This window comes from Macrotis lagotis, chromosome 2 (genome assembly GCF_037893015.1).
Source record: "Macrotis lagotis isolate mMagLag1 chromosome 2, bilby.v1.9.chrom.fasta, whole genome shotgun sequence".
Lineage (NCBI taxonomy): Eukaryota > Metazoa > Chordata > Mammalia > Peramelemorphia > Peramelidae > Macrotis > Macrotis lagotis.
The window spans coordinates 64,366,655-64,393,633 of record NC_133659.1 but is presented as its reverse complement, the minus strand read 5'-3'; the positions used below and the strand labels follow the sequence as shown (position 1 = coordinate 64,393,633).

Here is a 26,979-nt window from a genome sequence, read left to right as displayed (position 1 = left end):
GCTCAGGGAAAGTGAGACAGTCAGACAACTGGTCAGAAAGAAATTACAGGGGACCCTTTGTTTGCACTGGGTACAGGTGGTGATGATTGACAACTATATTGCCTATACATAATCCTGAGGTCTAGTTCTAGAGCAGCAAGGAATACCTTTGGATGGTTGCATGGGCAAGGGCCCTGGTCACAGTGCCAAGGTAGAGAGGATCACAAGCTCTTATGGTTATAGAATAGCAGGGGACATGGTCACAGTTTTGGGGTCAAAAGGAGTCCTAGTGCATTTGGCTGCAGAATGGTAGACTCCCTTTTGAGTGAAGATTAGAGCACAGTCCAGGACAGCAGTGATCCCCACCTCTCCGTGGAGCACACTCACTTTGGAAGTACCAAAAACTTGCAGACCTCCAGAACTAGTTATGAAAATAGAATCAAGAAAAAGCCTAAAGTTTGGTGCTTTACTTCCCCACCACAAGATCAGATGAGCCCAACTTTAAAATAAAGTTCAAAGTTAAGAAATAGGCAGGAAAAAATTAAGTAAACAGCATGAAAAAAGAACTTGACCATAAAAAAAGTTGCCATGGTAGTAGGGGAGACCAAAACAAATTAAGAAGACAATAATGTGGAAAAGAGCAACAAACAAAGCCTCAGAGAAAAATGGTAATTGGATCAAAGCCCAACAAGAATCTTGGAATCATTAAAGAAAGAATTAAGAGTAGAGGAGAAAAAATCTGAGAAAGAAAATTATGTGAGAAAATTATGAAAAAAATTACAATATAGTAAAAGAAGCATAAAATACTGAAGAAAATAGCACCTTAAAAACAGAATTGGATTGATGATAAAAGTGGTAGAAAAATTCACTGAAGAAAAGAACTCTTGAAAAAAGCAGAATTGGCTAAGTTGAAAAAAAAAGGATACAAAAGCTTACTAAAAAAATAATTCTTTAAAAATTAGAGTTGGGTAAGTGGAAACTAATGATTTTGGGATACATCAAGACATAAAACAAAATCAAAAGAATGGAAAAAATATAAGAAAATGTAAAATATCACAGGGGCAAAATAACTGAACTGAAAAATGGATCAAGGAGAAATAATTTCAGAATAATTGGACTATTTGAAAGTTATGATGGGGGGACAGCTAGGTGGCACAGTGAGAACACCCACCCTGGAGCCAGTTGGACCTGAGTTCAAATTAGGCCTCAAACACTTAATAATTGCCTAGCTGTAGGACCTTGGGCAAGTCACTTTTAACCTCATTGCCATAAATAAAATAAAAATTAAAAAAAAATCCAGGCTTCATATTTCAAGAAACTATAAAGGAAAACTATCCAGTATCCAGAGGGTAATATAGAAATTGAAAGAATCTATCAATCATTTTCCAAAAGGGATCCCAAAATGAAAACTTCTAGGAACATTATACTCAAATTCTGGAGCTACTAGGGCAAGGAGAAAATATTGCAAACAGTTTGAAAGAAACAATTCAGATATTGTGGAACTATGGTCAGAATCACATAAGATTTAGTAGCTTCCACATTAAAGGACCATGGTGCTTTGAATATGATATTCTAGAAGACAAAGGAGCTAGAATTACAGCCAAGAATAAACTACCCATCAAAACTGAGTATAATCCTGGGGCAGCTAAGTGGCACAGTGGATAGAGCACCTGCCCTGGAGTCAGGAGGACCTGAGTTCAAATCTAACCTCAGGCACTTAATAATTACCTAGCTGTGTGACCTTGGGCAAGTCACTTAACCACACTGCTTTGCAAAAAACCTAAAAAAATTGAGTATAATCTTTCTGAGCAAATAAATAGATATTTTATGAAATGGGACTAATTCTTAATTAAACATTTCTAATGAAAACACCAGAGCTGAATAGAAAGTGTGACATTCAAACACAAGACTCAAGAGAAGTATAGCAAAGTAAACATAAAAGACTAATCATATAAGACAATAAAATTTAACTATTTACATTTCTATAGGGAAAGATTATACTTGTAACTACTTCAACCTTTATCATTATTAGGGCAGTTAGAAGAAGACTATATTTGAAAGAGTGAGAAAGAGGGATGCAATGAGAGAAGAGGAAATCCTGAGAAAGAAAGGGGAAAATTATCTCACATAAAGGTATGAAAGCATGAGCTTTTATAATGGAGGGGAAAATATGGATAGATATAATTTTGAATATATCTTATATATATGTACATATCCATATAAATATGTATATATGCTCAGTGTGTAGCAATCCATATTATCCAATAGGAAAATAAGAAGGGAAGGGGATTAGACATATTGGGAGCCCTTATAAAAGAGAGGGTGGATCAAGGGAGGCAGAGGTCAGAAGCAATTTGAGTAGGGACATGATAAAAAGAAGGGAGAAAAAGAAGAAAATGGGATAGAGGGAAATACTCAGTTAGGAATCATAACTGTGAATGTGATTGGGATGAGTTCACTCATGAAACTGAAGTAAATAGCAGACTAGAATAGAAACCAGAATCCAACATATTATTTTCAAAAGACACATTGGAATCAAAAAGTTACACAAAAACGGACTAGAACAGACTCTATCATGCTAAAGCTGAAGTAAAAAAGGCAAAAGTAAAACTAGACCTAGCAAAAAAGATAAACAGGGAAACAATTTAATAAAATGTCCCAAAGACAATGAGGTGTTATAAATTTTCACAGCAATTATCTCTCATAAAATCCTTATTTTTCAAATATATAGGGATCTGGGTCAAAGTTATAAAAATAAGAATTACACTCCAATTTATCATTGGAAAAAAAAGATATTGAACAAGATGTTTTCAGAAGAAATCAAAGCTATTTATATTCATATGAAAAATGCTCTAAAGCATTGTTGCTTTGAGAAAGGCAAATGAAAACAACTCAAAGGTACCATTTTATACCCATCAGAATTGATAAATGCTGGAGGGGATGAAGAAAAATTGGTTCCTTTTTAAATTGTTGCTGGAGTCGTGAACTGGTCCAACCATTCTGGAGAACTATTTAGATCTAGGCCCAAAGGGTTATAAAATAGAGCATACTCTTTGACCCAACAATACCAATATGAAACCTGTATCTCAAAGAGATTAAAGAAAAAAAGGAAAAAGACTGATCATATACAGAAACAGTTATAGAAAATCTTTTGGATGAAAAACTATCTACTTTCAGAGAGAGAATTTAAGAATTTCAGGTACAAATTGAAGTATAATTTTCTTGCTTGCTTTATTTTTTTCCCCTGAAATGTGGTTAATATGGAAATATGTTTTGCACAGAAGCCTTCTCATCCTGGAAATTCACCCCACTTCTATGGTCCCTTCTTCTGATTGGTTGGTTCCTCCTAGAGCCTCCATTTTAAGGAAAGTACACAGGTTAGTCCTTTTCTTCCAGGTTCCACTCCAGTCTCTCTCTGGTACCTTCTCCCTCCCTTTCACTCCTGAGAAATTTAGATGCCTAGGTATTTGTTTTACGGAAGGTAATATGGATTGAATTACCTTTTCAAATACCTTCCTTTTATGTGTTTTGTTCCCCATTAGAATGTATCGAGGGCAGGATTTTTGGCTTTATTTTCTATTTGCATGCTTATCTCTAAGCACAGTGTCTAGCACATCAGAAACACTTAATAAGTGCTTGTGGATCACTTTACTTTCCCTATTACTCTGCCTAACAATCTTTAGTGGTTCCCTCTGGCACATGGGGATCTGGTCAAGAGATCAAAACAAACTTCTTAGCCTGGTGTTTAACTTCTCCAAGATACTTTTCTAGCTTTATCTCACCCTATTCCCCTTTATTCAATCTATGTTCCAGACAGACCAGCCTACCAGATGTTGTGTGTTCTCATCCTCCCCTCTGTGACCTCTCTGCATTCTCAAAGGATGCCCTCCTTGCCTGGAGAGGTCTTCTTCCACTAGCTGAAATTCTTCTTTTCTTCTGGACCATCTGAGGTACCATGCTCTTCCAACTGACTTTCTCATATTAAGTCAAAATGACCATTTGCTAGACTCTGTGTTAAGTCCTAGGAATGCAAAGAGTCAAAAGCATGATCCCTGACTCCCAGGAGCTCACATTTTAATGGATGAGACAATGTGCAAACAACCATGTAGATAAAAGATATAAACAGAATAAATTTGAGGCAATCCAGAAGAAAGACAAGGAGAAAGGAAGTAAAATTAGGGGAACCAGAAACAATCAGTCCTTCCTTAGATTTTTTTAAAGTATCCTTTCATTCTATTCTTTTATTTATAATGACTTTGCTAAAATCCTAACAAGATTATAGCTTTCTTGAGGGCAACAGCTATGCCATTTTTCATCTTTGCATCCTCAGTGTCCAGCACAATTTTGTGGCCATAGTAGATAATTAATAACTTTTTGCTTAATTGTACTGCTTGCTATTCTGGTTGGAGAAAGGGATATAAAGATCTGATGATTTTTATCTGAGTTAGTTTCAGAATGTTTTGAAAAGAGACTGATGAATGAATTCTCTTCAATTCTTAAAATATTAGAACCAGAAGGGCTCTCAGAGAACATTCTGTTGAGGGATTCTTATCCAGGGAATCTATGAATTTTTTTTTCATTTAAAAAATTAGTTTGATAATTATTTCAAGACAACTGGTTTTCTTTATCATTCTAAGTATTTTTATTTTATGCATTTAAAAATGTCATTCTGAAAAGGTTGCCATAGACTTTACCAGATGGTCCATGGCCCCTAAAAACTAAAAAATTCCTGATCCAGTTTCACATTAGCCCTGAGGAAACACAAGCAAAGAATGGTGAAATTATTTGCCCAAGGTCAAGTATCTAACTGAATCAAGTATAAGGTCACCATATATAGATCACTTGTTAGACAAAGACAAACATTTTGCAATTCTTCAACAAATTGTGTTACAGTGGCAATTACTCTTTTAATCAACAATTAATGACTCTTCAGTGTTTTCAGTTAAGACCTGGGGAAACCTATATTAAGACCTGGGGAGAAGTAAAGATAAGAAAGTAAGACTTGTTCCTTTAGGAGATTACATTCTAATTAGAGAGAGAGAGAAGCAATCAAACTAGCCCTATGCTTGGTGCTGTAGGGAGGGAGACTTTTAAAGAGCAACAACCAGGTGGAGTCCTATTTAAATGGGCTCAATAAGAAATAATTGCTACACTGTGCACACATTCAAAAAAGTCATGGTTTCACTGGTATAATCACTCCCTTTATTGATGGATATTAGAGAAGAGGGGAGAGAGAGAGAGAGAGAGAGAGAGAGAGAGAGAGAGAGAGAGAGAGAGAGAGACAGACAGAGAGAGAGAGACAGAGAGACAGAGAGACAGAGAGAGACAGATAGAGAGAGACAGAAAGAGACACAGAGAGAGACAAACACAGACAGACAGATATAGAGACAGAGTCAGAAAGATAGAGACAGAGAGGAGAGGAGAGAAAAGAAGAGGAGAGATATGAGAGGTGAGAGAGTTAGGGATAAGAGAGATAGAGAGACAGAGAGAAGAAAAGAAGAAAGAAGTAGGTAGTGTAAGTATTATTATCCCCATTTTAGCAGAATAAGGAAACTGAGGCTCTTAGAAGGGAAGGATTATAAAATTATCAAGTGATGGAGAAAAGACTAGTCTTCTGCTTTCCAGATGTGCTTAATCCACTGTATAATATTGTCTCCTACAATAATGAATGGTGTTTTCGTTCTCTTTCTTCCTTTCTCAGGATCCAGTTCTAGGACCTTTCCTGAGTTCTTGTTTTCCATTTTCATTAATCTTTTGGACATTTTCAGTTGGATATTTATAGACTTTGCGAACTCAACATTCAAAATGGAATTCATTATGCCTTTTTCCTATTTTTTGCATTTTTCTTGCAGCACCAATATCCTTCTAGACTTCTAGTTTTGTTTCAAGAGAGATGAAATGAGTTTTATACAAGTGCATATCTAGACAATGGCAGAACCAGGATTCAAATCTGATATTTCTGGCTCAGTATTGTCCCCCCAACCTTGACCCCAGGCCTGTTCTGTCCCCTTATAGCATCCTTACAAGAGGTAAATCTGAGCAGAACTTAGATATATAAGACTCTTCCTCTAATATATAGAGTACCTGAAACTGAATATATTTCAGGAGACCAAATTTTTGGGCAAAAATTCGGAAATATTCCAAGAGTTTAGAGTTGGGTAGGAAGTTTGGGAAATCATCAGGCATCGGGAAGTCACTGAAACATGACATTTCTTTGCAGGTATTGGTGATAACAGACTTATAGATACTGGCACGGCCTTCTTCCACTTCTTCCTACAGGAAAAAATGAGAATTGATTAAAATATAAAAAATTCAAAAGATTGATTCATTGTTTTAAATAATGGTAGGTCACAATTATAAAGCAACTTAGAATCAATATGGAACTGTGGATAGAAGACTGAACATAATGTCCATCAATCAATTAATAAACATTTGTTAAATGAATTCAAGGTGCCACTTACTCTTCTAAGTGTTGATGATACAAAAAGAGGAAAAAAGGTCCCTTTTCTCAAGGAGTTTGCAATTTATTGGGGGAGACAACAGGCAAACAAATATATGCAAAGCAAATAATATATAGGAGAAATAGGAAATATTTATCAGAGGGAAGATGGGAAGATCTGGGTCTGATTCTTGCCTTTTATGCCAAATACCTATGTGATCATGGACCAATCATCTAAACTCTCTGTAATTCAGTTTCCTAATCTCCAAGTGGGGAAACTGATACTATAGTTCTGACCTCATAGGACTTTTTCTCCTCATTTAACAGATGAAGAAACTGAGGGACACAGAGCAGTTAAGTGATTTATAGAGTCATAGATTCACAGAATTTTAAAGTCAGAGAGAGAGCCTTGGAAATCATCCCATCTAAACCCTTCTTTTTAAAAGTGCTCTTTGAGGCAATGTGTGTAGTGGGAGGAATCAGAAGTCCTGAATTCAAGTCCCATCTTCAACACTTAATAATTCATGTGTCTTGTTATCCAAGATTACACATCCATAAGGATGCATACTAGACTTAAATCCAGGTTCACCAAATAACAAATGTATTTCTTGGAAAAAAAATTAAAACTTTATGAAAGCAAGAGACACTTCTCAACAAGATCTGAATAGTTTCCCTATCAGTCTCTGCTACAAAATGCAGTCTGCCATAAGTTTATAGATTATAATCAGAAAGGAAGGATGGATGTTTTAATGTTGATAGTATAACAATGACCATTGTATTTGACCAGTTTTAGTGCCTATATGGATTGATTTTATTTTCATTGCTACATCTTGTGTATCTGTTTTCACTCTCTTTCTTTAGTCTAATGCTTTTTTTCCCATGGCAATATACAGACTTATTACTTTTTACCCAAAAAGAAATGTGATTCATTGGCCCAGGACTGCATGATTGGTCCTTTATACTTCCTTTTATATATAGGGATTCAGGGGGTCACTCTTCACTCATAAATTAAAACTCAATTCTGTATTTAGATGATAAGCAGTTATAATTCTTTATATCTTGGTTTGTTCTTGTTCAATAGTTCAGGCAAGTCTGATTTTTTGTGACCCCTTGGACCATTGCACACCAGGTTCTTCTATCATTATTTCCCAAAGTCTGTCCAAGCTCATGTTGTACACTATCCATCTTCTTTCTCTGCCATCCTTTCTCTTGCTGCTGTTAATCTTTCCCAGCATAAGGGGCTTTTCCAAAATTATGTAACCAAAGTATTTAAACCTCAGCTTCTACATTTTCCCTTCAAGTAAATAGTCTCAATTAATTCCTTTAATTGATTTCCATGTTGTCCAATGGACTCTAAAAAATTTTCTCCAGCACCATAATTCAAATGCATTGATTCTGTAATGGTCAATTTTCCTTATAGGCCAGCTTTTAGTCATACATTGTTACTCAAAGAACCATAGCTTTGACTCTATGCACCTTTGTCAGCAAGGTGATGTCTTTCTGTTATTTTAGTAAGCTATCCAGAAATGCCATAGCTTTTCTTACAAGGAATGAGTCTTGTTTTTTTTTTTTTGTTTTTTTTTTAAGGCAAATGGGGTTAAGAGGCTTGCCCAAGGCCACACAGCTGGGTATTTATTAAATGTTTGAGGCAGGATTTGAACTCTGTACTCCTGACTCCAGTGCTGGTGCTCTATCCATTGCACCACCTAGCTGCCCCTGGAATGAGTCTTCTTAATTTCATGACTGCAGTCACCATCTACAGTGATCTTTGAGTCCAAGATTATAAACTCTGACATTTCTTCCATTTCTTTTCCTTATATTTTCCAGAAGGTGATGGAACCAGTTACCGAGGTCTTAGTTTTAGTTTTTTTTTGATGTTAAGCTTCAAGTCAGTTTTTACACTTTCCACTGTTACCCTCATCATAGGTTTCTTTATTCTTCACTTTCTGCCATTAGAATGATACCATCCACAGATATGCGATTGTTTTTATTTCTCCTTGCAACCTTAATTCAAACATTTGATTCATTCAACCTGGCATTTTGCATCAAGTACTTTGAATATAAATTAAATAAATAAATAAAACACTACAGTTTTATCATATTCATTTTTTTGACTTTAAATCAATCAGTTGTTCCAAGTTCAGTTCTAATCATTGCTTCTCAGCTTGCAGACAAGTTCCTCAGGAGACAAGTAAAACGATCTCTGAGAACTTACAACGTTTTATTGATGATCTAAATTTTCACAGGCTTTAGTGTAGTTAATGAAGTAGAAGAAGATGATTTTCTGGAACTCCCTTGCTTTCTCCATAATCCAGCAAATGTTGGCAATTTGTTCTCAAGTTCCATTGTTTCTTCAAAAACCAGCCTGCTCTTCTGGTAATTCCCAGTTTACATATTGCTGAAGCCCAAGTTGCAGAATCTTAAGCAAAACCTTGCTAGTGCATGAAATGACCACAGTTGTTGGGTTATTTGAACATTCCTTGGAATTATTCTTCTTTAGGATTAGGATACAAATTGATCTTTTCCAATCCAGAGGTCCCTGTTGAATTTTCAAATTTGTTGGTATATGGAATGTAGCATTTTAACAGCATCATCTTTTAAGTTTTTGAATAGCTCAGTTGGAAATGCATTATCTCACTAGTCATTGTTTAGCCCGCTTGACTTCATTCTCTACATCAGTAGAGAACTCTACTGATCTGACTCTACATCGATAACCACACCATCATGCTTATCAGTGATGTCAAGATCTTTCTTGTATAGTTATTTTGTGTGTTGTTGCTGCCTCTTCTTAATCTCTTCTGCTTCTGGTAAGTCCCTACCATTTTTGTCATTTCCTCATACTCATTTTTGCATGAAATGTTCCCTTGATCTATCTTGAAAGATCCCTTGATAGTTCCCCTTAATTTTTAGTGCCACTGAATACTTCTATTCATAAGTATCCTATTCCAACAAAATATCTTCTTCTTAAGTTAGACTCTCCATGTGAATGGAGATGTCTTTCTTTCACAATCATTCCTGGTCTTCACTTTCCATATTCCAAAAGAACAATTTGTTTAAAAGTAGTTTGATAAGAGCTCTAGAGCTTATGTTCTTCTAGCATAAGACTTCAAGAGCCCAGGGTCATTCTGGCATCACCACAGGGCACTGCACTAGGACTTTAAGAAAGATTCCTGGTCCCTGTAAGAAAAATAATCACTCACCCACCCATGCAATCATTTGTATTGGATGATTGACCAATGACAAGAGCCCAATCCTAAAAGTACATCCCTGTTATCATCTTGGTTTCAATTTCATCCCAGGGAACTTTGGGGAGCCTTCTTTAAGCCATGAAGGATAGAAGGGCTGGTAATAGGTCATAACAAAGAGTTTTCTGGTTGACTCTGTAGCTGAAAGGACCAATAACAGAACCCAAACTGAAGCTCACTTTGAAAGGATTACTCTTATTGTGCCTCTCTCTCTTCTTACTAGGTGGAATTGCCTTATCTCCTACCCAGTCACTATGTGTCCTTGAGTGCACGATGCTTTTGTGTGTGTATATGTATATTTTTTACTGATTTTAGGTGAAGGTGAATAATTATCTGGGTAAAGGGTCCCCTTAGTGGCTAAAGTTGGTAGCAGCAACAGCTGGTGAAGGCAGCCCTAAGGCGCAACCTATCAGACCTATCCAAATGTTACAAGGCATTAAACTTTACTGTGCAATAAGTCCACACCAAGAAATCAAGTTGGAGGGGGTTCTATGAAAATTTACTAGGTACCCCTTGACTACACATGTTTCTTAAATGAAAAGATACCTCACGTAAAATTTGAACTTTTTCATTCTAGGTACCAGATATGTAAGAGTGTATGCCCTCAATTTTTTTAGGGGAGGATATTATTTGTATTTCTCTCCTTGCGATGTCTCCTAAGTAAATACTTTGTAAAAACTGATAAATATTAACTGGGTAAGCAATACTGGGGACCCATGAGTGATAGAATTAGATATCACAAGTCTCTCAGTTTACTCCCAGGATTCTGAAGGGAGTCGTATTCATTGCTTTCTACCATTTTGGGTGGGAGTTGGGGAAAATTATTCTAGAGGAGAAGCTATACAATCATCAAACATCTCTTGAACATTTGATTTGTATCAGGTTCTGGGATAGATACTGATTTGTGTACAGTATTCTGAAAATTTGTCTGTTTATCTATATATCATTTATATAAAGTTGAAATTAATCCCATATAGAAAGCATTATCAGTGGTGGTGATGGGGAAATTGGGAAAGGTTTCCTAATAGAACATGGGATTTGATATGAGTCTTCAAAGTAAGCCAGGGACTTTAGGAAGTGAAAATGAAGATGAAAGGGAAGATCATTTCAGGCATGGGGGACCATTAGTGAAAGTCACAGAGAAAGAAGATGATGTGTTTTGTGCAAGAAACAGCAACAACACCAATATTTTTGGATTATTGAGTATGTGGAAGGGGGAAGTGCAAGAAAACTACAAAGTAGGAAGGGGAAAGGTTGAGAAGGACTTTAAAAGATTTAAAAAAAATAAATTTTTTAAAAATTCAAGTAGATAATTTATATTTGATCTTAGAAGTAAAAAAAAAGTTTCTACAGTCCTGGTATGAATTATTTTTTGTTGAACTGTTTCTTTGTCACAGGGGAGAGTTCAATCTTGTGGGTTGGAGAGTGGGAAACAATTATGATCTTCAGACCAAAGGCATTATTAAAATGTCTTTTTAAAGAAGAAAGCCTGATAAATTCATCATTTCTCTCCTTTCAGTGGAAGGATGGTTCATGTTGTTTGGAACTCACAATGGGATTGTTTTGCCAATTCATGATTGTTCCTAAGATGTCAAAGCTAGAAGGAAGTTGGCTCACTAATTCTCACTCTAATACTACTCCCTCTTCTAAAGTATAGAAATGGCATTCAGTGACCGTGGTTAGGACCACAGCTGGTTAGGTCTTTATATAATCTACTCAGGATCATTTCTTGATTATCTGTCTAGAAGCCTTTCTTGCTGTTAGAACAACAAACAGAATCCTGGCTCAAAAGTGGTCCAAATTTATGGTTACTTTTCCAAACAAACGTAGGCGTAAAATGATTGTTTTCCCTGAACTGAATTATGAAACTTCATTTCCTAAGCTGTATCCCTTGTTGTTGCAAGTTGTTATCCATTTTTTCTTGCCTTTGCCACAATTACCACAGAGCCCGTCTCCCCTAAAGCCCCTATTACCTTCCTCGTCTTTCTGACTCTCAGATTATCTCTTTTTTTAGTTTATTTATGAAATTGAGTCCATTAGCTGCATGCAGATTTTTCCTAGTGCAATGTGATTGGAACTTTATCCTAGGACACCAAAATTTAAAGGGCATTGACAGCAGACAGTAACCCTTAGCTATCTTAGAATCTAGTCATCCATATGGTTTATCCAAATAGGAACCGTCAGGAGCTTCTACTCTCCCAGAGGCCATTTCTGACCCTAGTACATTTCCATTTCCCCCCCAAATAATCTCAAAGTGGCCTGGGGTTTCTCTTTTTGATTCCCTTCCACTTTCCCCACCAATTTTGGCACTGTTAAACATTTTCTTCTTGTTTTATATGACTTTGCTTTCTTTTGTTACCCTTCCTATCTGTCTGACAGCTTTTTGGAGCATTGTTCTTATTTTTTATCCTTCCACCTCCTAAGTATTAGGCATTTTCCTTTTCTCATTATCCATCACTGTATCTACTTTGGTGATGTAATATACTCCCAAATATTTCTCTCTATAGCTCCAACTCTCCTGTCAGCTCATTTCATATTAATAACCACAGAATTTGTTATTTGGTTGTTTTCAGTCATGTCTGACTCTTCATGACCCCCTTTTTTTGGAGTTTTCTTGGCAAAGTTACTGCCATTTCTTTTTCAGGTTCATTTTACTATGAGGAAATTAAGGCAAACAGAGTTAAGTGACTTCTCTAGGGTCACACAACTAAGTAAGTGTATGAGGTTGGCTTGGAACTCAGGTCTTCTTGACTCCAGACCTGATATCTTATCCATCATACTACCTGGCTGCTTACCTATAGAACAGTAGAAAGGATAGAGCATCTGGAGTCAAAAGAACTGGGTTCAAATTCTACTTCAGATGCTAGTTATGATCAAGGACAAGTCAGTAACCTCTCTGGGGCTAAGTTACTTTGCCTGTAATTGAAGGTGTTGGAGTTAGTGTACTTTAATGTCCCATCTAGCTGCAAAATCTATGATCTCTATCTAGATGTCTCACCAACAACTCAAACTCAACAAGTACAAAATGAATCAGCTTTTCCCTAGTCTTGTTCTTCCTAACATCCCTAGTGGTGATACTAAAATACAGGAGACTCAGACCTGGAGTTAACTTTGATTCTTTCTTCTCCTTCACAATCGTATTTAATCAGATGCCAAATTCCCCTCCATTTACATTGCCACCACACTTGTTTAGGCACTCATCATTTTTCATTAGGACTATTATAATAATCTCCTGAATGATCTCCTTATTTTCAGTTTCTCTCTCTCTGATCTGTCCTAAAAACTGATGCCAGATTAATCATTCTAAGGCATAGGACAGCCCATGTCACTTATGGAACTTAAACCTTTGGTTTAGTTTCCTTTAGTTCCTTATTGATTTATTAATATTACTAAATAGCACAATGCTTACTAATATAAAATATCATCTGAATAGCAACTTTTATTAATGTTAACATTTTTAATATTAATAGATATTGATTTATTGATCAATAAAATAATTGATTGAGTACCTTATCCTGGTACTCAATCCTATTACTTATTGCTATCACTCAATCCTATCATTAAACATCGGTAGTTCCTTATTGATTTATTAATATTAATAAACACCACAATGTTTATTATATAAAATATTATTCAAATGCAAAATGAAGTTTCATAAAATATTATTCAAAACATTAAAACATTCAATATTATTCAAAAATATTTACTAATATTATAATAGATATTGATTTATTAATCAATAAAATAATTGATTATCTCATTCTGGTACTCAATAAACTAACAAACATTTATTAAGCATCTATCACTGTGCTGAATTCTGGGGATACAAAGACAAAAGCAAAACCTTTTGTTCCCTCAAAGAGCTTATATTCTATCAAGGAAGAGAATTGTGCTTGGAAATATATGAAATACATATAGAATCTGGGGAAAAAAAGAAGAGGAATCAGGAAGGGTTTCATGTAGAATGCATACAGGAGAGAAATCTAGGAGAAACTAGGAATTCTAAGAGGTAGAGGTGAGCTGAATATGCATTCTAGACATCAGGGTTGAGAGGGGTGTTGTGTATGAGGCAGCCAGTGAAAAGGCCAGTTTCACTGGCCCACAGAATATGTGAAGTAGTTAATATAGAATAAGGAAGGTAAATCTTCTCTTCTTTCAAAGCTAATTGTCTTTAGATATGACCTCCTCCACATAGTCTCCTCTGATGGCCCCTATTAAAAGTGCTTGCTTCTTTAATTTTTCCCGAAGCATTGGCTTTCAATTCCATTGGCATATTACTTAATCTATGTACATATAACTTTCTCCCCCCAGTCCTTGTAGAGTATAAAAGTTCTTTTTAGCAGAAATGTGCTAGTTTAGATGTTTTGTATCCCCAGAACTTAATTGAAGTAATATTAATAAATCAATAAGCAACTATCAAAGGTTTAGGTTCAATAAGTGACATGGTTTGTCTGATGCTTAGAAAGATTCATTTGGCAGCTGTTTTTAGGATAGATTGGAGAGAGAAACTGAAAATAGGGAGGTTAATCAGGAGATTATTGTAATAGTCTTAATGAGAGATGATGTGTGAAACTGATTGTTTAGTAATATTAATAAATTTTTTAAATGAGTGAATTATATGAACAATCACTTTGATGACCTTTCCCAAGATCTAGTATGGCAGTAAGATCACATGAAATCCTTGATATATTTTTAATATAAATAATAAAATAATATAAGTTTCCCAGGTGCTGGGAATCTAGTAAGGTATGTTTAGGTATTAACATCTGTAGGAATGTGATGCTGTATATTATATATGTGTGTGAATGAACCAAATATGATGTTTTTAGAGCTTGTACTCAGAACAACATAAAAAATAAGTTAATTAAAACCTTTTCTATTGAGTAAGAATCACTAGGAACTATGCCCTTGGCAAGTTTGAGGTGGGAGTTACTTACATAACCTATCTTCTCAAAATGGAAATATTTCATAAACAACAAGAATTTTTATCTTTTCATATCTTGATTATTTTGTACTGAGCTAAAATGATTTATTATTCTCATATTCTAAATTAGATTTAAATGGGGTGGTGGAAGTAGGAGGAGGCAGTCCTCCCTTCTCCACTTTTTTTTTTAACAAGGCAGAAGACTCACAACTTAAAAGGGAAAGAGATCCTCTCTAACTCTTCTATATTTTCTCTTTTGGCTTAAAAGAGGAAAGATGACAGAATACTAGTAAGTTATATGGGAAAAAAAACCTTTAGAGAACCTCCTCATTTTAGAGATGATACTCTAAACTTATGAATTGTCCTAAGACACAGAACTAGCAGACTAGGGACATGTCTTCTGACATTGTAGAAAATAACAGTGGCAGCAGCAGTCTTATCATTTAGTTCATTTGAGCCTCAAAATGATCTAATAATGATTACATGTATAATCATCCCCATTTTACAAATAAGACAGCAACCTCAGAGGGCTAAGAGTGACTCACACCTAGGGTCACATAGATAATGACTACTCTTGGTTATTGACTTTTATTCTCAAAGAGAATCAACATGACAGCACTTTGTTGCAGGCAAAGCATGGTGCATCTGATGATAGCTGATCGGATCAATATGAGCTTGTGAGGCTCTACCACAGGTTGGACACAAATAGTCTATTTGAACTTTTGAAATGGCAATGTCTCTAAGTATGTACATCTCACTTTTCTTTTGAGAGTAAGTACCCTAGGAGTGAGTCAAACCTATTCTTGATACACTGAGCCGTAATGCCTTTGAGGATTTTCACACCAGACTCATATGCCTTCCACTATCTCCCCAAATGTGTCTGAGCTCATGTTCATTGCTTCCTTGATACTTTTTATTCATCTCATTTACCCTTTACTTAAAGGAAATGGGATTTCTTTTTTTTTTTTTTGGTCTTTTTTAGTTTTTTTTTTTTAAGGTTTTTTGCAAGGCAAATGGAGTTAAGTGGCTTGCCCAAGGCCACACAGCTAGGTAATTATTAAGTGTCTGAGGCCGGATTTGAACCCAGGTACTCCTGACTCCAAGGCCGGTGCTTTATCCACTACGCCATCTAGCCGCCCCAAAATGGGATTTCTTAAAACAGAAAACAAGATGCAGAAGACACATAATAGACATATCTTAGAAAAGGAACAGCTGTCATGGAAAGAGAAATTATACTTGTTTAGTTTGGCCCCAGAAGGTAGAACTAGGAATTTAAGAAAAGGAAAATTTAGACAATACCAGGAAAAAATGTCCTAACCACTGAAGTTATTTAGAAATGGAATGGGTTGTTTTGAGAGGTTATAGGTTTCCACCTATAAGAGGTCTTCAAGTAAAGGGTGATGGCCATATTGTTCTGGAAATTCCTTTGGGATCATGAGATAGCCCTTGAGGACTCTTTCAATTGTGAAACTAATTCTGTGATGGGATAATGTGAACTTCAAGGAAGCCCAAGTCTAGTCACGCAGGATTGTCCATGGTCCTTTTCTCATACCCTGTTAAACATGTCTTTTTTTTTCTGTTTTGGTTTTTTTAACCAATAACCCAGATGAAAGCAAAGTTGGAAACTACTGAATTTGCAGATGACACAGAGCAGGAGGGATAGCTAAGATGCTGATAGTTTCAGGATGTAGAATATTCTCAATAGATCAGAACATTGGGCAAATTGTAATTACACGGAATTCAAGACTGGTGATTATAATAAAGTTCTACTATGGGGGTGAAAAATTACTTTTATAAATGAGACATATATTTATTATATTAGACCATATCTTGTGGATCTCTGCTTTGGTTGTCTAATTGTGGAGAAATCACTTAGCCTCTATCCCTTGGTTTTCTCCTCTATGAAATGAGAGATTTAATAAAAATGCTGACAGTAAATGTCTAACAAACATGACATTTACAAAAATAATAAATGACAGTAAAAATTTACTTTACCAAGTTCACATTATTTCTGTATCAAGAGGGATAATATATGTGATTAGAGATTTTAAATGTATAAAGTGTCCTATGTAAGTAAAATTAAAAAATATTCTGGTTTTTATTTATTCCTTGTCTGCCAAGAAGACACAAAAGTCATTTATCATGACTTATTTTCTGCTCTTTATTAGTTGAAGGAAGAATAGCATCAATATCCATAGTAATAAGGACACAAGCTCTTTGTTTTTCCATCATCCAATTTGGAGAATTCTGTTGCCTTTTAAAAATACTGAACTAAAACATTCGGTTTTGAACACTTTCCATAAACCTTATGCAACTGTTAGTGCAACAAGGGTCTGTGGGGAGAACAGCCCCTCAATTCAGCCAATCAAAGAAAGAGCCAGAAACATTTGTATTTGCAACTGTAGGTTTCTAAAAACAAACACTTCTCTGAATCCCTCCAAGGATAAAAAAAAATCTGACATTTTTAACCAAATGAACCTAAGTTCTGTTCTAACTTACTCTCTTTATTATTTTTAATTTATCTTTGACAAGCTAACAGTCTATGAACTCTTGGGAACAATGCCAATATTTATCAAGGGAGCTTGAAGAGGATGTGGAAATATGTCCAGAGAATCTATTACTATGGAGGAATCCCATGTCCCATTAAATGAGTATCCAGAATCACTATTTTCAAATTTTATCTTTCAATGTCCTTAAAATTCTTTTTAAGACTATAATTTAGGGGCGGCTAGGTGGCGTAGTGGATAAAGCACTGGCCCTGGAGTCAGGAGTACCAGGGTTCAAATCCGGTCTCAGACACTTAATAATTACCTAGCTGTGTGGCCTTGGGCAAGCCACTTAACCCCGTTTGCCTTGCAAAAATCCTAAAAAAACAAAAACAAAAAAAAAAAGACTATAATTTACAGAGAAGATGCCTCCCTGTGTTGATAGTGGGGAATTTGCTGTATCAATGAAATCACATATCTAGTTACTATTTCTATTTATTCCCATATGTTCTTGTGGTCTTGTCTTCCCCACTGGAATACTCCTTGAGAATAGGATTTATTTCAGTCTTTATATTTGTATTCCTAATGTCTAAGATAGTGCCTAGCAAAAAAAAGTAGGTAATTTAATAAATGTTTGTAGATTATCTAGTAATAGTCTTAGTAGTAGTAGTAGCAGCAGCAGCAGGAGTGGTAGTGGTAGTGGTAGTGGTAGTGGTGGTAGTAGTAGTAGTAGTAGTATTGTTGTTGTTAGAGGTAGTAGTAGTAGTGGTTGCAGTAGTAGTTGCAGTGGTAGTGGTAATAATAGTGTAGTAGTAGTGGTAGTAGTGATAGTAATAAGGGGAGGAGGAGTAGTAGAAGTAGTAGTAGCAGTAGCAGTAGCAGTAGTAGTAGTAGTGGTAGTGGTAGTGGTAGTGGTAGTAGTAGTGATAGTGGGAGGAAAGGAGAGATTTTCTTTAAAATAATCATTTAGTTCATTGTGAAGGTAAAGATTTGGATCATCTCTACCCAACATTCATTGTATTATATCGGATAATTGACAGCTGATTGTATATGATTTTAATTGTGATTTAAATGGGTCTATACAAGGGAGTTGCTTACAAATAATTGGACAAAATAGGTATCATTCAGGCTTAAATCTTCTCCTGAGTATAGTTCTAAAACTCTAGAGAACTTTGACCTAGTGGAAATTTTTGATACACAGCAGGCTTCTATATGAGGAAGCAAGTTGGGAGGCCTTTATGGGGGGGGGAATAAAACTACATAAAACTTTTGTTTTTTTATTTCTCCAATACTGTAAGAAGGTAATTATTATAGGAAAATTATTCAGAAGGATATTGTGATTTAAAGGGGACTGTTGGGTGCAGAATTCTTTTTTAAAAGATACTTTTTCAGTACTGCAAGGATGAATTTATTATTGTGGATACTCTTTTGCCAATACAACTTAAAACTCCTCTATGCTTTTCTAGACAGTCTTCTGAGTCATTATGGTCCTTCTGCCAACATGATAGTGACTCTCCTCTGATTTAAACTTGCCTCTCCAACTCTGTAGTCTGGCTTATTACTACTACTACTAGTACTAACCAATATACTATTACTACCTCTACTACCATCACTACTACTACTACTACTACTACTACTACTACTACTACTACTGCTACTACTACTATTACTAACTACTTCTACTACTGCTGCTGCTGCTGCTGCTACTACTTCTATCATGATTCCTACCACAGGTAGGTAGGGTCTATAAGACTAAGTGCTCTGCTGGCATAAACTTCAAGTACTTGGGGACTCCAGCATGTCTCTTCACTATGGTGAACCCTAAGACTTATGGAAACTGTTTCAAAAAAAAGGATGTTCTTTTCATAAATCATGAAAAATTTGGGGCAGTATATATCACAAATGGCTTTGGAATTAAAAAAAAATACTGGTATATTCGAAAGGAAGCTTGGCATCGTGGATAGAGAACTGGCCTCAGAGCAGGAAGACATGATTTCCAGCACTGCTTCTAAACCATAGTGGTTGCAATATCCTGGGCAAATAACTTGATCTTTCAGTGCTTTGGGCAATCCTTATAAACTTATCTTTAGATCATCCAGAAAGTGCCAACTTGGATAGTAGAGGAAGTCCTCTCACATAGGAGTTGCCTATACCAATAAATTTTCAGGTTTGGTCCTTATCCTGTTGTAACATTCATTATATCTTGAAATGGAAAAATTTAGTAGAAATCTGTCTTAGATGTATTGAGTTTTGGATTGTTGCAACCAGTTGTCTGTACTTAAAATGATTTCATCTCTGTCTAATGGATCAAGATATGATAATTAATTTATAAGTTGATTAAGTTAGGAAGGATGTATTCTGAACCAAGGAAAGGAAACTTCTGGTGAGCCAACAAGGGTGTGGTGCTCATTTTTCTCAAAAGGAAAAGGCAGTTTGTTTCAAGTTAGTTCTGTTTAATTTTTTTTTTAATCTTCAGTGAGGAGATATCATTGTTCTAAAATAAAAGCTAGTGGGCACTGGATAAAAACTATTTGTCCTAGAAGATAAATATGTACTGTTCATAAGATTAGATCTCTAGAGCTTAGCTTGAAGAAACCTAGGAAGCCAGATAGGGAACTGAGACAACAGATGTCAAACAGGGTAGGACAAAGTTGTAGAGTGGGTGCTCAAAGCATCAATGTGCTTTGAATGCCTATTGATAAGTGGGATGCAGCTGTGCCATACTGGTCTAAATAAAGCTGACCAATAAAATCTTAGATTCTTAGATTATGAATAAACCTCAGAAGCCAACTAATTTGGCCATGCTTAAAAAGTAATTTCTCTCTCTCTCTCTCTCTCTCTCTCTCTCTCTCTCTCTCTCTCTTTTAGGTTTTTGCAAGACAAACGGGGTTAAGTGGCTTGCCCAAGGCCATGCAGCTAGGTAATTATTAAGTGTCTGAGGCCAGATTTGAACCCAGGTACTCCTGACTCCAGGGCCAGTGCCTTATCCACTGCGCCACCTAGCTGCCCCCAAAGTAATTTCTCTTTGATGCTGTCATTATCAATGAATGGTTTTACAGATTCTCTTGATAGTCTTCATTAATGAGGAACCTCTTGAAGTAAAAAAAAATACATTTTTGGACATATCTCTTTGAAAGGGAAAAATACATATGTGTAGATCCTGGAAAAATGATACTTTTTAATAGGTTGGGTTCAGGTTTAATAAAAACTAGAATGGGGATAAAGTGTGGCCAGAATATGATAAATTGAATACTTATGAAATCTGAAGATGACCCAAAGGTGAGATGGATAGCTAATGTCTTATGTGGGGATTTTGGATTAGTAAAGGCTTCAATAGGCTAGAACAATGAGTCAAATATAACAAAATGAAAGGTACCAGATACAAAGTCCTATACTGTCTAAGTAGAGATTAGAGGACAGAAGAGAGATCTATTTTGGCATGTGTATATATAGTATGGTTACATTAGTAGTTGTGTCTATATATATGTGTGTGTATGTGTGTGTGTGTGTGTGTGTGTGTGTGTGTGTGTATGGCTTTGTATCTTGTGTGTATATATCTATATATATATCTCTATATATATATCTCTATACATACACATGTATATATGGGACTACTCCCATGTGTAGATAAGTGTATGTCTCTCTCTATGTTTATGTTTATGTATAAAACAACAAAATATTGGGAGCATTCAATTTTCTTTGTAAAATGTAATCTCAGGGAAGAACATTACGAAATTGCTGCCTAAAACAGTTTCTCAGGCTATATTATATGCAATTTAGCATCCAGATCAAAGCAGATTATAATCCCATTATATGCTGGCAAAATCCCTAGATATTGAGGTCTTTGTGGGAGCTAATTCACTTTGCTCGTACTCTCATACCTCCTAGATACCCTGTAAATATTTATCAAATAAATAAATGAACCAACAAATAGGCACCATATTTCAAGATGTGAATGGTTCACATTCACAAAATCGAGCCAGTCCAGAGGAAGAGAACCAAGATCATATAGGAAGGGTAGCTAAAAGAAATGAAGTATTTCACTTAGAGAAGGCTTGGATAGAGCATTACGGTCTGGGTCCGCTTCAAATATTGAAGACCTGCCATCTAGAGGAATTGGACTTAGTCCATGTGCCTCTAGTCTAAATGGAATAACTAGTATGGGGGGGGGTGGAATTTATAAGGAAGGAAATTTTGAATCTGGAGATGCAATAACCTAGTAATAATTATAATGCTTATTACAACACTCAGTCTTCTGCAGGAAGTGTTTCTCATCCCTTCCTTCTAGTGTTTCCTCTTTTTCTTGGATATGGCTTACTTTGCCTAAATTTGTATTTAACTCCTCCTTAGATTGTAAGCTCCTTGAGGGTGGGGACTGTCTTTTGTCTCTTTATTGTAATCCTAGCACTTTAAACAGTGCCTAACACATAGAAGGATTTTAATAAATGTTTATTGATAAATGTAAATAAAATTATATATAATAATAATAATAATAATTATAGTCACTAGACCTGCCAAACAAATGGAATAATTTTTTTTAAAGATTGACTGTCCTCATCTCACCCAGGCTAGAAGGTCAGGGACTACAAAGGGGTTTGATTTTACTACTGATCAATATGAAACTCTGTTAGGTGGAACAGTGGTCCTGGAGTCAGGAAGACTAAGCTCAATTCAATTTTAGCCTCAGACATTTCCTAGCAGTATGAATGGCAATAATAATTGAGCACCATGTTGAGGATCAAAAAAGATAATATTTGTAAAATGCTTTGTACTTTATTTTATTTATTATATTACTTTAAATTTACCATACAACAGGCTATTGAATCCTTTCTTTCTTGTTTTCCTTCTTTCCTGGGGGCTTACTCCATTACGTCTGAACATTGTATTTATTCCCAATTGGTTTAGCCAATCTCAGCACTCCCGAGGTCAAGAGATTAGCCACCTCAATCTCCTAATAACTGGATTACAGGTGTATCATCACACCCCACTTCAAGTATTTAAGTGGACACTCTTACATCAGTAGTGCTATAGAAATAATGACTTAGTAGGTTAGAAGCTAGACTAGATGATTATTCAAGCTCCCTTTCATCTTAAGTCTGTTTCTAAGCAGACACTAGATATATTAGGTATCTGTAAGTAATTATTTTTAACCTTAGTATACAGCATCAGGTAGATGCTGTGTTTTCTATACTCTAAATAGTTCATTCAGGTGACTAGGTTCTAATGCTTCTTACTCCATCTACTGATGTCTGACTTTTTTACTGCCTGTTCCCCCTGAGTGGATGCTATCCTTTTTATACTCTGCCTCCTGTCTTCCTTCAAGACTCAGCTCACATACTACCTTCTTCTGCAGGCCTTTCCTAGTTCCTCACACTGCTAATTTCTTCCTTTTGAGATTACTTTCTATCTATACTGTATTTATATACAGTTATTTACAAATTGTCTTAATATTAAAATGTGAGATTCTTTTTCTTTTTTTTTTTTTTGCAAGGCAATGGGGTTAAAGGGTTTGCCCAAGGCCACACAGCTAGATAATTATTAAATGTTTGAGGTCGGATTTGAACTCAGGTACTCCTGACTCCAGGGTCAGTGCTCTACCTACTACGCCACCTAGCTGCCCATTCAAATGAGAGAATCTTAAGGCCTTTTTATGTATGTCTATATAATACTGTACTGACTTCACTTAATAATAATATCTATAAATGAAATAATAAGTTTGTTGATTAACTGAAGTTACTCCACTTTCCTTTTAAAATGAAGTTTAACAACAGTGTATGTTGTTCAGTCATTCAGTTGTGACCAATTCTTCATGACTCCATGGACCAGGGCCCTCTGGGCCCATCTGCCTATTCAAGGTCATGTTTGTTGCTTCTATGATACCATCTATCAGCATCACCCTCTGTCATCCTCTTTTCCTTTTGCCTTCAATTTTTCCCAATATCAGGATCAATTCAAAAACCTTGATTTTTGTTGTGCTCAGTTTTCCTCATAGTCTAAGTCTCATAGCCGTACCTTACTGATAGAAAACCTTAGCTTTGACTATATGGACTTTTGTCAGTAAAATGATGTCTCTGCTGCTGAATATCCTGTTCAGATTTTCCATAGCTTTCCTATGGAGCTAGTCTTTTCATTTCATTACTGAAGTCACTGTTTGTTCTGATTTTTGAGCCCAAGAATATGAAATTTGATATGATTCTATTTCTTCTCACTTTACTTGCTAAGAAGTAATGGAACCAGATGCCATGATCTTTGTTAAGCATCAAGTCAGTTTTCATATTCTTCTCTTTCACCATCCTCAAGGGGCTTCTTAATTCTTCTTCACTTTTTGCTGTCAAAGGGATATTATCTGCTTATCTGAGATTGATGGTATCTGTCCCAGCAACCTTAATTCCAGTTTTTGATTCATTTAACCTGGTCGTTGTATAATGTATTTTGCATATAAGTTAAATAAACAAGGCTGTTTAGTCTTGTGATATTTTCCTTTTTCAATCTTAAAACAATAAGTTGTTCCATGTTTGTTCTAACTGTTGTCTCTTGGTCAACATCCAGGTTCCTCAGGAAGATGATCTGATACTAGCATCTCTTTGAGGACTTTTCACATTTTGTTGTTATCCACACAGTCAAAAATGCTAAAATGTAGTCAATGAATCAGAAGAAAATGTTTTCTTTTTCTGGAACTCCCTTACTTTTCTCCACAATCCAACAAATGTCTGCAATTTGATCTTTAGTTCCTCTGCCCTTTCAAAGTCCAACCTGCTCTTCTGGTAATTCTTAGCTCACATATTGCTGAAGACTGGTTTGCAGAATCTTTTTTTTTTTTAGGATTTTGCAAGGCAAATGGGGTTAAGTGGCTTGCCCAAGGCCACACAGTTAAGTAATTATTAAGTGTCTGAGACCGGATTTGAACCCAGGTACTCCTGGCTCCAAGGCCGGTGCTTTATCCACTATGCCACCTAGCTGCTCCTGGTTTGCAGAATCTCAAGCATAATAGCCCAATATAAAAGTCAGTTATTATAATTTATCCTCAACTGTGGCACCTAGAATTGAAAACTATATCTAGATATGATCTGATTGGAAGAGAATATAGCCTCTTTGATTTGGATGCCATGCTTCTTAAAAGATTTTGTTACCTAAAAAATGAACACAATGCATGATCCTTAATAGCTACCAAATGCTACAAATATGTTGCATTTATACAGAGCTGGAAGGTTTGCAAAGTACTTTATATATGTTATTATCCCCAATTTAAAAGTTAGGAAGCTAAAGTTGAGAGATTTTCATTGACTCATTCAGGGTCTTACAGCTAGTAGTCACATCTGAGGCAAGATCAGAACTCAGAGTTTCTTGGCTCCAAATCTAACGTGTGTATTCACTGGGCCACCTGCCTCTGATAAGGAAGGGAAGGAGAAAAAGCCCCTACTATGTGCTAGATACTTTGCCAAGCCTTCTTTTGTTCTCATTATTCTCACTTTACAATTGAGGAAACTGAGGCAGACAGCAGTTAAGTGACTTGCCCAGGATCACACAGGAAGTTCATGTCTGATACTAGATTTGAACTAGAATTCTCTGTCTGCCTTGCCACTTAATCACATGTCTGTTTAATGGAAGTTTATTGTAGTTCTAAGTCAATGATCAATGCCTCGGCAATATGTACAAAGAAAGTGAGTGTTTCTCCTTATAGGCAAAACTTCATAAGATGATGAGGATGATCAGCTCACATTCCTTTTAATAGAAGACATTAAGTTCTAAAAAGCATTATCTTCACAAGAGCCCTGGGAAACAGATAGTTATTAAGGTCTAGGGCAGACAGAGTAGTCTTTGGCCAAATTAGGTGAGATATAATAATAATTATAAGAGAGAGGTCCTGGGATCCAAAATGGTGCACTCATTTCTTAGGTATCACATTTTAAAAGGCCATTAATGGACATCTAGGGGAAGGTGACCATGATGCAAAAAGGGCCATGATAACTATTCTAGATTTTGAGGGCAATTATAGAACAGAGATTAGGTTTGTTCTGCTTGTTTCAAGAATTTTGAAAAGAGGTCCACAGGCTTTGTCAGGCTTTGTCAAGCTGTCTATGATTTTAGTTGGAGAGGGTTTAGGTTGCATGAGATAACCTCCAAGATGTCTTCTAATTCTGAGATTCACTGATTTTGGGGTATCATGAACCTCAAAAGAAACCTGCCTTTTGTGACTTCCATTCCCAAATAAGGAAGGAGCATGCCATTATTTCAACCAAAGTTTATTTAGCATACATTTCTGAGAATTTTAAGTCTGATGAACTCTAGGCTTTGTAAACTTGACTATAACAAATTCATCCTAGAATTTTGCTAGGGATGGATGTCATCCTTTCCCCTATTTTGGAAAACATAGGACAATATTTGTCCACATCCGTTGATATAATGGTAGCAATAGCTATAACTCTAGCATTTATATGGAACCTATCATGTGTCAGATGTCTTACAAAAATTATCTCATTTGATCCTCATAACAGTCCTGTGGGATAGCTATTATTTCTATTTCAATTTTAATTGAGGTATTTGAGACAAACTGAGGCTAAGTGGCTTGCCCAGGTCACATAGCTGGATTTGAAGTAAAGTTTTCCTGACTTCAAATATATCTCTTCCTATCTCTAAACCTATCTATATCTACATCTACATCTACATCTACATCTGCATCTACATCTACATCTACATCTACATCTACATCTACATCTATATCTATATCTATATCTATATATCTATATCTATCTCTATCTCCATCTCCATCTCCATCTCTATATCATCTATCTCTGTCTCTATCATCTTTATCTCTCTCTCTCTCTATCTCTATATCATCTATCTCTATCTCTATCATCTTTATCTCTCTCTCTCTATCTCTCTGTCTCTGTCTCTGTCTCTATCTCTATCTATCTCTATCTCTATCTATATAGGAGAACCTGAGTTCTAATCCAGCTTAACTAGTTATGTGACTGAGCAAGTCATTTAACCCAGTTTCTTAGTTTCCTCATCTGTCAAAGGAGCTGAAGAAGGAAATGGCAAACCACTCTGGCATCTCTGCCAAGAAAATTCCAAATGGAGTCACAAAGAGTAGGACATGACTGAAATGACAGAATTATAAGAAGTAAAAACAAGGAAATGTTGAATAGCAATTAAAGCCATACTGAATCAAAGGATTATGAATTTAGAACTGGAAGATATCTGGGAGGCCTTTTAGTCCATATGTCTCATTTTATAAAAGAGAAAATTGAAGACCAGAGAGTTTAATGACCTACTCAGCATCACCCAGATAGTATGCTTTTTTTTGCAAGGCAATAGGGCTAAGTGATTTTCCCAAGGTCACATAGCTAAATAAGTATTAAGTATCTGAGACCACATTTGAACTCAGATCCTCCTGACTCCAGGGTCAGTGCTCTGTCCACCTAGCTATCTCTCACACAGATAGCTGTGTTTGGATGGGGATGGGGAAAAGATTTGAACCCTGTTTCTCTGACTCCAAATCTTGTATTCTGTCCAAATGACATGGGCTTCCTCATTAAGTATAATTTTCCTTTTGCCAGAGGTGTTTAAGCCAAGGTGGTTCCATTAGGCAAGAGATTTTGTAGAAGGGATTCATGCTTCAATTAGAAGTTGGATTAGATAATTTCTAAAGTCCTTTCTGTTTATAAGACTCTAAAAATACGAATTTCACAAACTCTAGTAGACTCATATCATTTGTTTGAATCTTAATAATGGAACTCAAACTAACCAGGTTGGGGACCGTGAAAGAAAAGGGGAGGAGCAGTCTAGTGACCAAGAACTCTGAATTTGGAATCTGCACATTGGTTCTGTTCCTTGTCACTATGACTTGTGCTTCTCAGGAGTTCAGTCTTTTCTTCTGTCAAATGGGAAGTTTGGACTCTATGG

General features: G+C 35.9%; 1 protein-coding gene across 2 annotated transcripts in view; it reads right to left on the bottom strand.

Annotated features, from left to right (window-relative positions):
• LOC141512782 (dimethylaniline monooxygenase [N-oxide-forming] 2-like) overlaps positions 1-26,979 on the bottom strand; it is a 48,002-nt gene that overhangs the window by 11,599 nt on the left and 9,424 nt on the right. For both annotated transcript variants that reach the window (XM_074221992.1, XM_074221993.1), the window contains one exon: positions 6,064-6,252. In XM_074221992.1, the coding sequence (XP_074078093.1) occupies positions 6,064-6,252 (189 nt within the window). The remainder of the gene's footprint in view (positions 1-6,063; positions 6,253-26,979) is intronic.